The 17,836-nt window shown below is 36.4% G+C and overlaps 1 protein-coding gene across 2 annotated transcripts in view; it reads right to left on the bottom strand.

Annotated features, from left to right (window-relative positions):
- LOC131160715 (protein MICRORCHIDIA 7) overlaps positions 1 to 17,836 on the bottom strand; it is a 61,628-nt gene that overhangs the window by 993 nt on the left and 42,799 nt on the right. The window contains exons 8-18 of one of the 2 annotated variants that reach the window (XM_058116581.1): positions 16,706 to 16,834; positions 16,070 to 16,168; positions 15,846 to 15,947; positions 11,565 to 11,726; positions 11,365 to 11,460; positions 3,545 to 3,596; positions 3,336 to 3,447; positions 3,170 to 3,243; positions 2,594 to 3,027; positions 551 to 630; positions 364 to 451 (exon numbers count right to left, since the gene is read on the bottom strand). In XM_058116581.1, the coding sequence (XP_057972564.1) occupies positions 364 to 451; positions 551 to 630; positions 2,594 to 3,027; positions 3,170 to 3,243; positions 3,336 to 3,447; positions 3,545 to 3,596; positions 11,365 to 11,460; positions 11,565 to 11,726; positions 15,846 to 15,947; positions 16,070 to 16,168; positions 16,706 to 16,834 (1,428 nt within the window). The remainder of the gene's footprint in view (positions 1 to 363; positions 452 to 550; positions 631 to 2,593; positions 3,028 to 3,169; positions 3,244 to 3,335; positions 3,448 to 3,544; positions 3,597 to 11,364; positions 11,461 to 11,564; positions 11,727 to 15,845; positions 15,948 to 16,069; positions 16,169 to 16,705; positions 16,835 to 17,836) is intronic. The other variant, XM_058116582.1, reaches the window with a different exon arrangement.

Here is a 17,836-nt window from a genome sequence, read left to right as displayed (position 1 = left end):
GGATGGATGACACAAGCTGATCTATATTGATTTAATCCTTGAGTGATTCACATGTCAAATATGTCGCACACATCAAAGTATCAGCTTAAATGCTTAATAATAGATTAAGGAATTACCCAAAAATAGTGTAATGAGAAATGTCAACAGATAGATCCTAATCCATGCTCGTGCTAATTACTTCTTTTTCTTGGGACTGGAAAGCAGTGGCAGGGGGTGGGTGGGTGGATGTGGTGTTTGCAGGTAGGATGTTGGGGGTGGGGGCAGAGTGTTATATGCAGTGAATTGTATTGGAACTGCAAGTAGGTCTATTGTTTCTACCTGTGCCACAGCACAATGGTCCAGACACCCTTAGACACCACATACCTGACTTTCAAGTGACTTGCACCTCTCCCTTTCACACTGTAATTCATGCCGTAAATCACCAGAAGCCTCTTCCTCCTTTCTCTTTAATCTACACAAGGGAAAAAAAAAACATGACAAATTGGGTGACGAAGTAGTGGAGCAACAAGTAAAATGCATTCTGGTGCTTCAAGAAAACAGGATTTGACACCTTTCCCTTAAATCTCGATTCTCTTCTTCCAACTGTTGTAATGCGCGTAAACTGCTGTTGGTTCCATTTCCAATATTTCCCTGCTAGTCAAACAAATTCCATTTAAATCAAGAAATAAAACATTTGCAGTTTTGAAGCATGGATCAACTACCCGGAAATTGAGGTAGGACAAGTACACAAGATAAAAAATAGAGAAAGTAGGGGAAGGAAAGCGAGAAAAGTTGGGAAGAAGAAAGAACAAGGTAGAAGAAAACAGGCAGCAACAGATTAAACAGAGATAGGAAACAGCAGAGAGCTAGAGACAGAACAAAGAACAGAAGGAGAAGCAAGGAGGAGAGGAGAAGCAAGGGTGCACCAAAGAGAGGGAAAACAGTTCTGGAAGTCTGATTTCAAATGGTAACTGTGTCTAAAACAAGGCGAAGGCTTAAGGCAAGACATTTTAATGCTTAAGAGGTGAGGCATCAGCCTTAAGGCCTTGGGCTTTTTGAAATTTTCATTTTTAGATAAAAATATGTAAATAAATTACATGTATTTTTAAAATAAAGAAAAAAATTAAGAAAATCGAATATAATGTAAACATGAATAATTATACTTCGCATACTTGTTGGCTATTAAAAAATTGCTAACTTGAATTCATGACGTAAACATGGCAAAAGATAGCCACTAGTACAAAGTTCAAATTATTTTCATGATCAAAGATACAACTCTCAATTATATTGGAAAGGTTGAAGTCAAAAGTTTTAGAGATCAATCTCATATTATGGCATTCTTTTTATATTAGCATGTAGTAAAAACTTATAGTCAAATCTAACTTGAGAATAGCACAACCCAAATGCATGAGTCTCAAATAAAAAGGTACAAAAGGCGTGCCTTTTGTGCAAATGCGTAGCCTCAACATATAATGCATTAGCCTTTTTGGAATTTGGTATATTAGATTGACCTCAAGGCATTTTAGGAATGCTTTGCCTCGAGGAGAGCCTCAAGGCTAGCCTCGATTGAGCCTTTTAAAACATTGGTCTAAAAATTACAAAGAGTAAAATTTACAACAAAAACTATAATGTTACAAAATAATCCCAACTAAAAAATATAAATACAAAATAACCTAAAATTTACTTAAAATGCACAAATAAACCTAAATTAACTAATCTTCTAAAAAACCAAAATTTTGGGAACTAAAATAAAAACCCTAGCCACAATATAAACATCTGCTCCTATGCGCATGCAAGTGTTTCTATACCATCTTCCTCTGCGCCATTTGGCACAGCATTCCTTAAACTCATGAATAATGATGGTATTTTATCCTAACTAGTCACAAAAAAAGGTAAAGATAGAGCTTCACCCCATCGAAAGCCAAGAGCAAAATCTATGAATGAGGAAAGTTGGTACATGCAGCATTTATTATAAAGAATAAGTAAATTACAACATACACACACACACACATACAAAAATTGGCCACAACGATTCTGTAACTCGTCTTGCAATTGCTCTTTGTTCAGGGGTTTGTATGGGTGTTTCAGACTTCATTTTCCAGGCACTTCCATTGCAAATGCAGTCATGAAAGAAACTTTCAAAGCTACCTCAGGTAACTTCATCGAATCCTTGAAATGAAAATAATGATGGAATTCTCTAGGGGAATGGAAGTAATGATTGAATATTAATGATAAAGAGTCAGATGACTGAACAAAGAAATTAAAATAAATTAAGAATATGTGCATGCACATGAAGGTTGAGGACCAAGGTAGAAACAAATGGGAACAAGATAGCAAACCCTTAAAATCATGGCAACCAACACAATGGCCAACTCTATAAAGACGAGCGCCATGGATGATCCTACAAAAACTAGAGGACCAAAAGATGAGTGGGCTAAGGCAGCAGGAAAAGACACGACAACCAACAGTGGATATTTGGCATATCTCACCAACACGACAGTAAAAAAACAACAATCTAATTTTCGGACTGAATGACACCCAATCAACACAAATTTTTTCTACCAGTAAGTCCAGGAGAAGGAACTTTCAACTGCAGAGAGAATGAAAAAATGACCTTTGTTTGTGACCGTGGGGTTTGATGATCATGTGATGCTCCTGTATTTTCTGAATATGGAGATGACTGGGTTGAATGATCGCCATCTCTCCCAACAGACTTCTTAGAATTGAATGTCTTATCACCATTACAATGGGTTCGTCCCTCAGGAGGCGTATCATCACCGCCTACTTCCTCCACAGAAGGTGATGTGGGTTCAGAAGAAAGTATTCTTCCAGATTTTGTAGGAATCTTTACTCCGCTATCCTTGCCAGAAACATATCCATTCCCATATCCATGGTCCCCAATTTTGGAAGATTTTTCAAATCCCTTTACTCCCTGATTTGATTGAGACCCAACCTTGTCTGCATCATAAAGTGGTTTCTTGCTGCTTGAGGCAGTAGACTTCTTTTTAGGATCAGAAGGTGATTCAGGACGAAAGTCAGGAGAACTTTCTACAAAACAAACATAGATCTGTGAGGGATAGCAAGATGAGTTGATAGAATTTTTTCTGAACTAAGAAACTAATGAAAAAATAGAACATTTTCACTGAATGAATCATAATATTAGAAAACCATGGGACATATATTCATACACCTCTAACTGCAGAATTGTTTGGACCTTTTTTATTACGGCGTGGAGCATAACCAATTTTATGGCAGTATGCAGACCTGAGTGAAGAAGTGATTATAAATTAACAATGATTAAACACAAAAGGGCAAAAAAAAAAAAAAAACACACACACTATAAAAAGAGAACAAACCAATAGTTCTTTTGCATATGTTGTAATCGAGCCTCAAGTCTTGAAAGAACAGTTGTACGCTCAAATCCCTGCTTATCATGAGCTGGTTCAACAAAATTAGCTTCCAATACACCTGCAGCAGAAATGTATTCCATTATGAATGAACTATAGACAGCTAATATAGAACTCAAAACTAAACTAAAAATAAAATAAAAGAAAAGAAACAACACCTATGACTCCACGACCATCGCTTCCGGCAGCATTCCAAAGCCTCCAAAATGGCTGATAAAAAAGAAATATATCATAGGGATAACTCCAAATAGGAAGTTCTGTATAGTTGGAGAAGAGGATCATGGTCTAACAGAGGCATGTCAAATGGCAACTTCCAAATCCAAACAGAGGCACAAAAAATATGCTTGTTCACATGTCAGATCATGGTATACATGCATGGAATCCGGTTTTATGATTATCAAGGGAAGAGTAACAGATTTTCGCCCAGCCATTCGAGAAACACTTGTACAAGGATGGACAATCATTGTAAAAGCATACAATTCTCAATTCAAATCATCACTAGCTTATTCATTTGAGTTCGGTACTAGAATTGACAGAAGAAAAGAATCAATCAGAATTAATTTCACTTGAATTATATGGTCATCAAGTTATTCAAATCTGGATCCAATAGATCCAAGCCAATATAAAATGAACGTGATCACTTGAAAACCCAAAAAGATATGATTGAAATTTCCTTGGAAGTTCAGTTGGGTTATCACATTTTTTATTTGCTACAAAATTTTGAAAAATGATAACAAATAAAAAAGTGATTCAAAACTAATTTTTCATTGAATTTTAAGTACCATCACAAAAAAAGGATGGTTTTGCATATGAACGATACAAAACCCATGGATGCACACATACACAGATATTGTTGTACTTATCAAATATTTTATGCAAAGTATCTACAATTTTATTGCGTTTTGTTCAGTTCACATTCTATTGAAGTTTATATATGTTTCAAATAAAACACACTCAAATATTAATGTGCATCTGCAAAAACCTATATTAAATTATAACCATATCCATGCATTTTGATGCAAGATCAACATCCAACAAATTTAATTCCCAATTTGGATCTAAATAAACTAAAATACTAATTTCCTAAATAATAATACCTTATAATCTTAAGAGGATATAATAGAATCTTAAAGTCTTATTAGGTGGGGATTGGCTACATGAATCCTTTTTGGTCAATTCACCTGATCGAAAGCATTTTCCTCTACTAGATTAAGAGCTATTAAATCCTCACTGCCTCATTCCAAGTTATTTTAGGCCTACCCCTATCCCTTTTCATGCTCGAAACAATAACTCACTCACTCCTCACAGGTCTACCTCACAATCACTAAAATAGCATCTCTTCTAAACCCCCCCCCCACCCCCCCAAAAAAAAAAAATATCACCTAAACCCAACTTGTTACAACCACAAACCAAGCTTAAATAAAGCCTTGCGAAAAAATCACTAACCAATCCATATATTTCATAAATGGAGTTCTCACAACCTTCATCAACATAACACCCCTCACAAAATAAGGGATAACTTCTATGTGCTTTGTCCTTTCACGGAACACTGGTTTGCAATATAAATGACGACTTGATTATCACAAAACATATTAATTGGTTTCGCTACCAAGAATCCCATCTCTAATATAGGAGACGACAACCTCATAAGCTTACTTAGGTATAGGTCAAAACTCGAAATTTTGGTTCACCACTAGATCTTGTTAAAATATTCTGTTTCTTGCTACACCAATTACCAAGATTACCTCCAACTAATGTATATTATCCAATAGTAGAACTTTGATCATCCACAAAATTAGCCCAATCCATATCAATGTATCTCATAATCTCATAGTTTTTATTACATTTATATATATCAAACAATTGCAAGGAGATCCTTTGAGATACTGTAAAATCCTACAAATAACATCTTAGTGTGGCCATTTGAGATTTTCAATAAACAGGCTCACCACCCCCACAGAATATGTCAAAAGTTTAGTGATAGCCAAGTGGATCAACTTGCCAACCACCTATATCAGCAATTGTCTTTAAAGTTTGATACAACATCCCTAGAAAACTTAATGTTGGCATCCACAAGTGTATCAACTCATTTAGCACCCAACATATGAGTCTCACTAAGCAAATCCATTTCTTTGAGATTGATTTCTTCCTTTTCTTACACTATAGAATCTTAATACCAAGAAAATAACACAAAGTACCCAAATCCTTGATTTAAAATTTTTTTTATGCCACTAGTTGACATGTGCAATCCCACTTCGATCACTACAAGTGATGATGTCATTAACATAAACAACTAAATTAACCGTACCAATCTCCTTTTTTTGTGAACAAAGACCAAATGATGAGAATAGCATTGGGTAAAATCAAATGTAGAGACCATCGTACTAAATTTGTTAAACCAAGCTTGAGGAGACTTCTTAAGACCATAAATGACATTATGCAACCTACTCATCATATCATACTCCCCTAACATGCCACAAGGTTGCTCCTTGCATACCTCTTTCTATAGATCTTTATACAAAGATGGTCATCACATCCAACTTGTACAAGGGCTAATCAAAATCAGTTGCCAATGAGATCAATACACAAACATAATTCAGTTGAACAACAAAAGAGGGTTCGAAATAATCAGTAACATAGGTTTTTGGTGCAGAACGTACATCTTGGCAACCAATTGAGCATTAAGATGTTTGGTAGAAGTTATTTGATATTGTAGATCCAGAGAATCCTAACCAACTCCTTAGATGGAGGAAGATCCACTAGATCCCATGTCCCTTGAATGGTCAAGGTGGATGATTCCTCACCATTGTATGCTTCCACTCAAGGTTAGCAAGCACTTCAACAAGTGAGAAAAGGGGAAATGGACAAGGCAAATGAATGAATAAGACTAGGAAGGTGAAGAACTAAAACATAACAAGCAATAGGATAAACAATTATGGACTACACAATACATCTTCATGTAGCTTCTTGGTGAGCAATTGGCAAATCCAATTCGCATTGGAATGGATCTCCAAAATCAAAAATTAATATAGTGAAGGGCAAAAGAGGCAACTGCATGGTGGTAGTGAAGTCTGTGCCTACATTTCGTAGTTCATAAGCTCACGGCTATTTCTTGGGTTATTAATTGAGGGATTTGGAAAAGGAGAAAATTTTTCTCCAAAGGAATAAAGATAGGAGCATGAAGATCACAAAAAAGAGAGGAGGGAAGGGGGCGAAAATTGTTGATAGGCTCAAAATATTCATCTGGACCTAACACTAGAGAAATAAGGTGCCCCTCAAAGAAAGTAACATCTATACTAACATATTTATTCAAGTCTAGAAATCTAATATTTATATATTTTTTGGGTTCTTCAGCATAAGGAAAGAACTTGTGTTGACTATTATTTGGATGAACAAAACATGTGCACCCCAAAAGACATAAGGTACAATAGAAAATGGATGTTTCTAGATACACGATAGAAAAGGGAACGTGTCTACCTAGGCCACCAAAGGGCATCATGTTACGCGAACAACATGTTGAAAGAAAGCATTTGAAAGGGCTTTAAAAGATGGACATAAATGAGAAGAAATGGCACTATGTTAAGTAAATGTCTATTTTTCTCTATAGCTACTCCATTCTACTGAAAGATATGTACACACAAGGTTTGAGGAATCATCCTTTTGGACAAGCAAAAAAAGACTAAAGCTCATTTTGAACAAATTCAAGTGCATTATCATATCACACAATTTGAACACTAATGCCAAAATGAGTTTTATTTCTTGGTAGTATTGAGCAAATCCATTAAGTTCAAACATGTCTTTTAAGATCCAGATCATGCATAAAAAAAAATCATCCACAGAAGGCACAAAATATCACTAACCAATCAAATTCTTCACTATATATAGACCCCAAATATTTGAATAAGACAAAAAAAATGATTTACTACGAGAGCCAACTCCGGGCGAAAAGGATGTCCTAATATGCTTTTAAAAAAAAATATACAGGAAGAACACTCAAAACAAGAAATAGACTTGAGTATGGACAAAACTTGACGTGGATTTTTAAAGAATGGATAACCCAAACTAGCATGTCAAGGAAAACATCATGAACAAAAATTGAAGAAGTTGCATGACAAGAATTGGATCTACCACCACCACCACTGAAATAGTATAAGCCATCCCTTTCAAACCCTACACCAATCATCTTCTTATCTTAAATAACACGATGAGAAGGAAAGAAGGCCATAGAACAATTATGAAATTAACTAATGATTGTGGCTAGCTAGCAGCAAAATGAAGGTTTACGACTAGCATGCAATTTTAGCTAACCTTGCAAATTGCCATGGTCCCACACTCCCACATCATATGTGTCCTAGTAAGATCTTGGACTTCTAAGGATGGTTTGGGCTCCAACTATGTTAGGCACCTTTCATAAGATAAACCTGTGAGGCCAATGGATCAAAGCAGACAATACTTCACCGGAGTTAGGCTCAAGACCTTTACATTTAGTATTAGAGCCACCCTAGGGATACTATCATGTGGATGGATCCTCACAGAGGTGTGAACCACTCTAATGAGGGCATTAGAGATCAAATGGGAGAGCATATCACTATCACACTTCATATGTGTATTAGGGAGATCTTGACCTTATAAGGATGGTTTGGGCTCCAACTATGTGAGGCGCTTTTATAGGACAAACCCATGAGACTAGTGGACCAAAGCGGACAATACCTCACCAGAGTTTGGCCCAAGACTGTTACACAAATGACGAAAATTGCTAAATAGAAAATAGAGACAGATCTGAAGGGCTTTGGGGCTGACGTGGATTCAATTTGGATTTGGTGGGCAACCAAAAACGAGGATGAAGGAGATGGGGCCAGTGAGCAACAAAAGCTTATTTATGGGAGTACTGGCAAGAGGGGCATGGTCTAGGCTTTCGAGTCTTGTAAGAGTCATTGATTTTTTAGCTGCCTTTTTTTTTATTTTTTTTATTTTTCAAGTGATTCTTGTAGTTATGAAATATGGATCAAGTGGAGAGAGTGAGTATAGAGATGGCGTTGGCAGCACCAAGCAATTTAAATTAAAAGTGCAACCTCTAAAAAGTGAAAACTCACATATAACCCCATCAAACATTAACAACCATGGCAATTTAAGTCAAAATTGCAAGCACTATGAAGAACATCTGTCCACATAAAATTCGCAATCCAATGCTTGGAAGATGAACAATCATATCTAGAAACCTAAACAAACTAAAGTACTAATTTTATAAATAATAGTACCCTAGAATCTAAGGAGTATCCTTGTCTTAAATATATTAGCTAACTAAATTGACCTAAATAAAAACAAAAATAACTAAAAATTAAGAAAATAAAATTGTCTTTTTTACATGCATCATCAATATTGTACCCCAAATTTTCAAAACATTCCTTTGTCCATGTGTCCCCATATTTGTATTCAATATCCTAGTATGCATATTAATGCATGCTTGCAAAGAAAAATTTTCAACTACTTAAAAAAAGAAAAAAAAGGAAAAAGAAAGAGTAGTTTCATGCACATGTCTCCCATAAAACAGGGTTTGGAGAGAGCTTTCTTACATGATGCAACCCAATTGATCCAAAATCACAATGGCTAACCTTCATTCTATGTGAGTCAATGAACAAGAAAAGTGACCATTGACTCAAGAAAAGTGACTAGGAAGCAAGTAGCTAGTGGTAATAACTAATAAGTTACTGCTTGAATAACAAAATATGACATTAACACTTAGCATACACATAACATCAATGTTCACATTAGTGCGTATTATGCAAAAGATAAACAAATAAATTTATTAAGAAAAAAAAAATTACAAAGAGGACAATATGTCTGCCAAAAACAGGAGAAATATATGTAAGTTAGTGAAGCAAGGCCCTTCAATCCCTTTGCATATCTACAAATGACAGTACTTGAAACCCAATGTAAAAACAAGAGGGTGCCTAACCATTTTTTCAAAAATATGCAGTGGAAAGTAGCTCAGTTTTAGCAGCACAAGTAACTACATTGATCACTTGCAGACTGTAGTGATGATAGGTGCGGTTGAGATTAGCAGCGGCGGTTGTGATAGCAGTGTTGCCCATGTCCTTTCTGGGACCTTCTGGAAGAGGGGTGCTAACAAAAGAGTAAAAAGAAGGCAGTGCATTCATGGAGATCATGGAGTTTGTGTTGCAATAATATGGCAGTGGTAGCAAGGCAGTGTTAGCGGCACAAATGATAATAATGAGGTAGTGGTGCTGGCAATGGTTGTAAGGGACTGTGACAGAAGTTACAACATCAGTGGTAATGAAGAACAAGGTGACTGTGGAGGTGGCTGCAACTCAGATAAATAGGTGGTAATTGCACTAGTCTTGATGATAGTGGTAGCAACCATCATGGTGGTGGAGGTGATGTGTTCTGGAGGACAACTGGAGAGTACAAGTGGAAGTGGAGGTGGGAGTGGTGGTAGTGGATGGATAGCATCTATTACCAAAAGGAAAAACAAGTAAACAAGGTGTTAGGTTCTCTGTGCTTTTTCACCTACAGTCACAAGTCGAGCTTCTCTAGAGTCGGATGCTTGCTTATGGCAGCTTGACTTGTGCCCATTTGGAGGGTAATAATCATGTAAATAGTGGTGTAGACTTAATGTTTCAAGTTGAGTAGAAACTTACAGAAAAAGTGAAGTGTGAATCCTCGGTCATTGTGATGTTTCCTTGTGTTATGGTGAGATTTGCATAGAATGCTCTTTAGGGGAGGGTTCATCAATCATAGAACTCATTAGCTATTCTCATTTCTAAACATGTTTAGCCTACTTGTATCCTCCGTAAAGCACATATTGCCAATGGAGGTCTAATAAGATGACTATTGCTGCTTTTTTATTCACCATATGACTCCTGTTTACTCCATGCTTATTTACCTATTGTTGCTTATTTGGAATTCAATGCCCATGAACATGTTCATGCGGTGTATTTGTTGTAAACTTGGCTGGCTAGTTAAACCTTGAACTAGTGTGAAGTATTTGGCCCATGACACCTAGGCAGGATGGTGAAATTATAAGAACCTAACAATTGGAAGACCTCACATAGACTAATTCCAATTCTACTTTCCATGTTCCATATTGCTTTTGGGAAAGAAAAAAAAAAAAAAAAGACACAATGCAAGGAAAATGGGAGGGTGCTATTGAAAACACAAATTCAAATGTGGGAAATTATTGCATGGGCATCTCTTGTGTTGAGCACCAAAAGTTGCTGTTTTCAGGAAGGAGGAAATGCCAAACTAAATAACGATCTCCAGATAACTCATAGCAGAATCAAGAGTGGTATGCATCTGAGGGTTATCTGATTTACTTGGAACCTATTGCATGTGCCACCATCTTGGAGGCTTTGGAAGGAATTCTTATTTTTGAGGAAGATGGATTGAGTAAAAAACAGCAACATAGATGGGGTCTTGCCTATTCCTCAAAAGGAACATAATGGGAAGAATGTAGGAGCTCAACCTCAACAACTATATGAAGGGGTTATGGCAGTCCTAAAGGAGATGGAAGTTCGCATGGATGGTGGCACAAGGAAGGTGAAAAAGTCAGTGGGAATTAGAAAATTTGCAAGCGAATTACGTTGGCAGGGGTTTTCTTAATTAGGTTCTGTCTGTTGTTTTTTTTTTCTTTGTTTTTTTTCCCCTTTCTTGGCTCTTTTTTTTTTTTTTTTACTTTTCAATGACTTCTTGTCCACCCCAAGGTTGTAATCTCATCATTCTTCATCATTAATATATTTTGTTTTCTATCCAAAAAAATAATTAATAAAAAAATTAATGAATCAATGCAAAAAAAAAAATTTCTCATTTTTTTTTTCAAATTATTTGCCAGTTCAGAGAAACAACAAATAGATTAAACTAGATTTATGAGGACAGTAGTTGCAAAATGAATACAGGCAAAAGGTTAGAGAAATCCTTCAGTTATTTGTCAAAGATTATAATGTTAAAAAGGGACACAAACCTTAATGAGCCGATTCTTATGATAAACATTGAATCCTTGAACATCGATATGAAACTTTGCATCCTTCACAAACCCAATAGTGACAACAGCAACCATCTAATAGACAGTGGTATGCAATCAGTGGAAAAAAAACAAAAAAAAAAAACCATAAACTACAATAGACAAGCATAACAAATAAATAATCATTCAGACGGTACTACATTCAAATCCTTTTGGGTTCCATCGGCACTGGTCTGTGGACGATAAGTAATCTCCTGTGTAAACATCATATCATTCACTATGTTGTGGTGCTCAACATCTTTTCCACGAAGAATAATTCGGAAGCCAGGTGGAAGTCTGAGATATAGGATTGATACATAACTCTGAAGATGCAAAGAAAGTTAAAATCAACCTATAAAGATTTACATAGGTACATCATGCAATAAAAGATGAAGACGGTAAAATACTTATTTACATTGAACAATCAAAGCACGCACGCACACACAAGGGGGAGGGGGAGAGAGAGATGGAAGAAACATCATACACAGGTAGTGTCAAAGGTTATTTTACTCTTTTAGTATTATTATTAAGTGTGTTAGTAATGTCAATTAGTGAGAGTTAATAAGGGTATTATGGTCATTAGAATGTATTTGATTTGTATTATAAAGAGAGAGAAAGAACTATCTCCAAGTTTGGTCATTCATTTAATCAAAATCTCAGCATGGTATCAAAGTGTGATCCAACCTACACCCTATCACACTCAGCCGTTGCAGGAAAACACCCTTCAATCGCTGCCCTTCTCAAAATCACCTCTTGCATTTGACTCTAAGATGACAGCCTTTGCCACACATTGTGATTCTAGTTCTCTGCCAAAGAGCCGTAGAAGTTATCAAGGTAGTTCAAGTAGTTGTGGTGGTAGAGATGGACCTGTCGCAAGTGCATTCATTGTGGACAAGGTAATCATGCTATTCAGCAGTGTTGGGATCTCCATGTTAGACCTTCACGCATGGCCAATGCAGCCACCACTGACTCCGCACCTTTGGGGCAGACAATACAGCCACCACCAACTCAACACCTTTGGGGATAAAAGTGGGGGGCCAATGTACTGTATCTATATCAAAGGAAGAGTCTTCCAAGTTGCAGTAGTATCAAGCATCACAACAAGCTTCTCTTCCCATTGCATCTCTTGCTCAAATAGGTAATCCCACAGCATGTCTATAATCAAGGGAATTGAGACTATAAATCCCACTTCTTCTATTTCTCTTCCCTGGGTTTTGTATATTTCCAAGTTTCTTTCAATCTTATGTCCATCAACAAGATTACCAAATCCATGAGCATTCTTCCCTAATTTTGTGGTTATTCAAGATTTGAACAATCAGCAGTGGGCATGAAGCCGGTGGGCTTTATCACTTCGAGCTGCTATCTCCTCCCTACCGCCTGCACTGCTGCTACCACACCTCTCCAAATTCATTGTCACCTCGGTCATCATTTATTAGAAAAGTTGAAATGTCCAGTTCCTGATTTGAGTTATGTGTCTAGTCTTGATTGCAAGTCTTGTCAGTTGGGAAAGCATCATTGTGTCCCTTTTGCTTCCCGAGTCAATATACGGCTTGCAAGCCCCTTCATGTTAGTCCATTATGATGTTTGAAGTCCTAATAGAGTTGTGTCCAAGTTGAATTTTCAGTACTTTGTAAACTTTATCCAAGGATGACTTGGCTATATTTAATAAAAGATTGTTCTAAGTTATTTCATATATTGTGTGCCTTTTATTCTGAAATAAAGACAATTTGATTGGCTAGTTCAAATACTTCAAAGTGATAATGCTAAAGGATATTTTAGTGTTGAATTCACTACTTGTGTGACTCAGTTTAGTATTATTCATCAATCAACCTGTACCCACACTCCTCAACGAAATTGGATTAGAGGAAAAATAGACATATCCTTGAAATCGCCTGCACCGTACTGTATCAAATGTACGTACCTAAAATGTTTGGGAGTGATGTTGTACTTATTGCTTTCTATATTATCAATAGGATGCCATCCTTCATTCTTAGTGGTAAAATTCCCTACTCCATCTCTTTCCAAATTCACCTCTATTCTCTTTACCTCATATATTCGGGTGTGTGTCCTTTGTTCATCAACTAACTCCCAAGGTGGATAAGTTGGATCCTTGTGCTATAAAGTGTATCTTTCTAGGCTACTCAAATACTCAAAAGGGATTTTGTTGTATATATTCCTACTCTGCATCGCTTCTTTATTTACAGATGTTATTTTCTTTGAGTTTATACCTTACTACACTCAGTACCAGGGTGCTTATAATCTCAATGAGTCTCTTCCTCTGCCTAATCTTCCAGATTCTAGTTTGCTGTCCTTACCTAACCAACCACTTGTGTCTCCATGCAATTTGAGTCTTTTCATCATCTTAATTGTTGTAATTTGTAGGTGTAGTCACAACAGCAGCTCCAAGGAAGAGAGTCCCCTCTAGCTTCTACTACCACGCCTTTGGTTTCCTTGTCTAATGATCATATTTCCCACAATGTTGATCCTCCCATTGCTGTCCGGAAAGGTAACTGCACATGTACACAACATCCTATTTCCAAATATGTTTTCTAGGACTTCTTATCACCCTCCTACTATTGTTTTATTATTGCACTATCATCTGCTACCCTTCCTAAATCTTGTTTCAAAAGCCTTAGACTCTAGTTGGAGGAATGTCATGGTTGAAAAGATGAATGCTTTACATTACAATGATACTTGGGACTTGGTATCTCTTTCTCCAAACAAGTTTGTGGTTGGTTGTTGCTGGGTATACACTATGAAAGTCAACCCTGATAGTTTTGTGACTCATCCAAAGGCACGTCTTGTTACTAAGGGGTGTATACTCAAGTATATGGTCTAGATTATTATTCCGACACATTTTCTCTGTACCAAACTTACATCAGTACGTTTGCTCATCTCCTTGGCTACCACTTGGGTTTGTTAGTCAGAGGGAATCAAACTTTGTTTTGGCTCAAGAAGGCACTATAAGGTTTAAAACAATCTCCTAGAGCATGATTTGGTCGATTTTGTATTAGAATACTTGAGTTTGGCCTTCGATAGTGTGCAGAGGATCACTTTGTGTTTTGTCGTCACACTTAAGATCCTTCTTATTGTGTATGTGGATGACATTGTTATTACATGTGATGATGATAAAGTTATTCAATCCAAATATTTGGGACCGTCAAAATACTTCTTGGGTATTGAAGTATCTAAGTCTCGTATGGGAACTGTTTTGTCACAAAGGAAGTATGTTCTTGATTTTTTAGATGAGATTGGACTATCAAGATCCAAACCGGTTGAATACACCCATGGATCCTGACAGCAAGTTAGTGCTAGATGGGTGATTTGTTGCTTAATCCTAGACGATACTTGAGACTTGTTGGAAATTTGAATTATCTGTCACTCGATTAGATATATCTTATGCAACAAGTGTTGTGAGTCAATTTTTGGAATTCTCCAAGGATAAGTAACTAGGACGCAGTAATTCGCATCTTGAGATATCTCCAAAGTACACTTGGGAGAGGTATTTTATATCAATATCAAGGTCACACTTATATTCAAGGATATATAGATGCAAATTAGGCTCGCTCACCTTTCGACTGAAGATTCACAACTAGGTATTGTATCTTGGTTGGTGGTAATTTGATTTCTTGGAAGAGTAAGAAACAAATTGTGGTGGCCAAGTCAAGTGCTGAATCAGACTATAGAGCTATGGCTCACACTACTTGTGAAGTCAGTTCATTGAAGAACATGTTGGAAGAATTGGGTTTTCCACATTCTCGAGTTGATGTGATCATTAAGTTGCTCTTGATATTGCCTCCAACCCAGTCTTTCATGAGCGAACGAAACACACTGAAGTTGATTGTCATCTTTTCCGGGAGAAACTTGTGTAGAAGCTCATTACAACCCCACTTATATGAAGTCCAATGTGCAGCTTGCTGATTTGTCTACCAAAGCTTTGGGGCGTGCCCATGTTAAATTTATTTGTAACAAGCTAGGAGCATATAATATTTATGCTCCAGCTTGAGGGGCAGTGTTAAAGGTTATTTTAGTCATTTAGTATTATTATTTAGTGTGCTAGTATCTTATTCGAGAGAGTTAGTACGGGTATTATAGTCATTAGAATGTATTTGATTTGTATTATAAATAGAGGGAGAGACCCATCTTCAAGTTAGGTCATTCATTTAATCAAAATTTCAACACATAAATATGTCTACTAAATATTTATATTAAGATGTCCATCAAGTCTAATTTACTTAAAAGATAACAATTGCCAATTGGAATATAATACTACAAAAATCACAACCAGTGAACTGTTAGACATGGGTTAACTCATTTTTGTAAAAAAATTTCAAAAATTGCCTCATTAAAAAAGGCGGAGATGATTTCCTTTTTTAAAAAAAAAATGGCAATTGAATATCAACAAACTTCTATAAATAAAATGTTAAAGTGAAATTTGTTACCCTCAATGAATGTCTATAAGTTAAGAAGTGCCTGGAGTTGGGATACTGCTTTGCCATTTGTATATTTTTCTCATCTCGGTTGACACCTCTAATTTGAATGTCCTGCCAAATCAATATAAGGTCAAGCTCATAAGTTGTAAATAGGATTTGGTTTGGAATATTAACAAACATCCATGTAATTAAGAGAATGAACCCCATTTGGACACAGAGCAATTGATACTCACATATCGATCTGCATCAAAATCAAGTTCCAACTGTCCTTCATCGTCCTCCCAAAGATTGTATATGATAATACGTGTACCATGATCTTTCATGTGATTTAACTACGAGTTATAGGAATAAAAGTAAGAGGAAAAAATTATGGAATTGAGCCAACAAATAGCCATCATGACGATAAAAGAGCCATAGATCAATAATAAATATAGCACTCAGCCAGAAAATAACCATCATTAAATACACACACACACACACACATAGCAGTCCGCCAAAAAATAACCATCATGATGTGTAAGGATATAAGGTATTCAAAACCTAGATGAGAGCTACAAAAATTGGAAAGAGAATATACAACTCATGAATGAGCAACTCAATAGAATAAAGACATTGACCACACGATAAACAGTTGTACATAAAATGCTAACATTGGGTTTCCCGTTGGTAAAGCTTGATATACATTGTCAGCCCACAAACTAATAGCTTAAGCTTTTAGGTACATTGGTAATCTAACACCTCTCAAATTATACATGCAACAAGACCAATCATCAAATTGAATACAGTAAACATGATCTTGGTTTAACAATCACCATTGATCTTTCATCAGATTATGTATAATAATACCACGATCTCATTTTATCAATCACCTGTTGAAGAAGATCTGCCTCACTTGAATACGGTGACCATTGCACAATTGTTTCCAAATTTTTATTCCAATCAGCCGCAGATGATCGTATAATCTTGCTCAATTCGTGCCCTCCTCTTTCATAATCAAGCTTTCCATTTCAGTTCATACAAAGAACACAGATAAGAAGGCTGGAAGCATATAGCATGAAAGAATGTTCTAGAGTAATTTAACAAAAAATGTGAAATACATGAGCCACAATCAATATTCAATACATTAAAAGAAAACATAGAAATAAGGTAGGGGATTTTAAACAACACTTCACAATATGAAATTATAAAGAGCACCTTCACACTAAATATAACTACAGAAACTAAAGTAGCATGGAGCAAACTTATCAAATTTCTGAATGACAAAAAGATAAAAACCCTAAAGTATGAAAACAGGGCTCCTTAGGTAGGGGTGAGCAAACAGTCGGTTCGGCCAAATTCAGTTAATTAACCAAATTAACCGAAAATTTCGGTTAATAAATTATGTTAACCGAACCGACCGAACAAGGAGAGCTACCCAAACCGAACCTGACCGAATTCCTTTTCAGTTAATTCGGTTAACCGAATCTAACCAAAATAATTAAAATTAATTATTAAAGAATGGAATCTGTACCTGAGTCACTGAGTCGCCCCATCCAGCTACTGGAAGAGGGATTTGGGATCGGGATCGGGACGAGAACTGGGAAGTGGGAAGAGGGGCTTAGCCGCCAGCGCTTAGGGCCTGAGCCTCAAGCAAAGCAATGAAGACTGAAGAGACGATTTGCGAAGAGGGAGAAGGAGAAGTGGAGAAGGACTGCCTGCTAAGTCTGGCGGAGGGAAACAGAAGAGAAAGAAATGGAGCAAAGGCAAGCAAAAGGAGAAGGTGAACAACATGGTTTTGTTTGATCAAGCCACTTATGACAAGCTTCTCACAGAGGTTCCAAAGTACAAGCTTGTAACTCCTTTTGTATTGTCTGACAGATTAACATTGCTTATTGCTCTGTTGAGTGGAAATTAGCATTGCTTATTGCTTTGTTGTTCCTTTCATTAAACAGGTCTCTTAGATGGTTATTCAGTTACTGGAAACTTTTATTTAGCTTACTCTCTTCTAGATTCTTTGCCCT

Source organism: Malania oleifera, chromosome 7, assembly GCF_029873635.1.
Source record: "Malania oleifera isolate guangnan ecotype guangnan chromosome 7, ASM2987363v1, whole genome shotgun sequence".
NCBI classification, from domain to species: domain Eukaryota; kingdom Viridiplantae; phylum Streptophyta; class Magnoliopsida; order Santalales; family Ximeniaceae; genus Malania; species Malania oleifera.
Note: the sequence above shows the minus strand (reverse complement) of the source record. Positions and strands in the feature narration are given on the sequence as shown.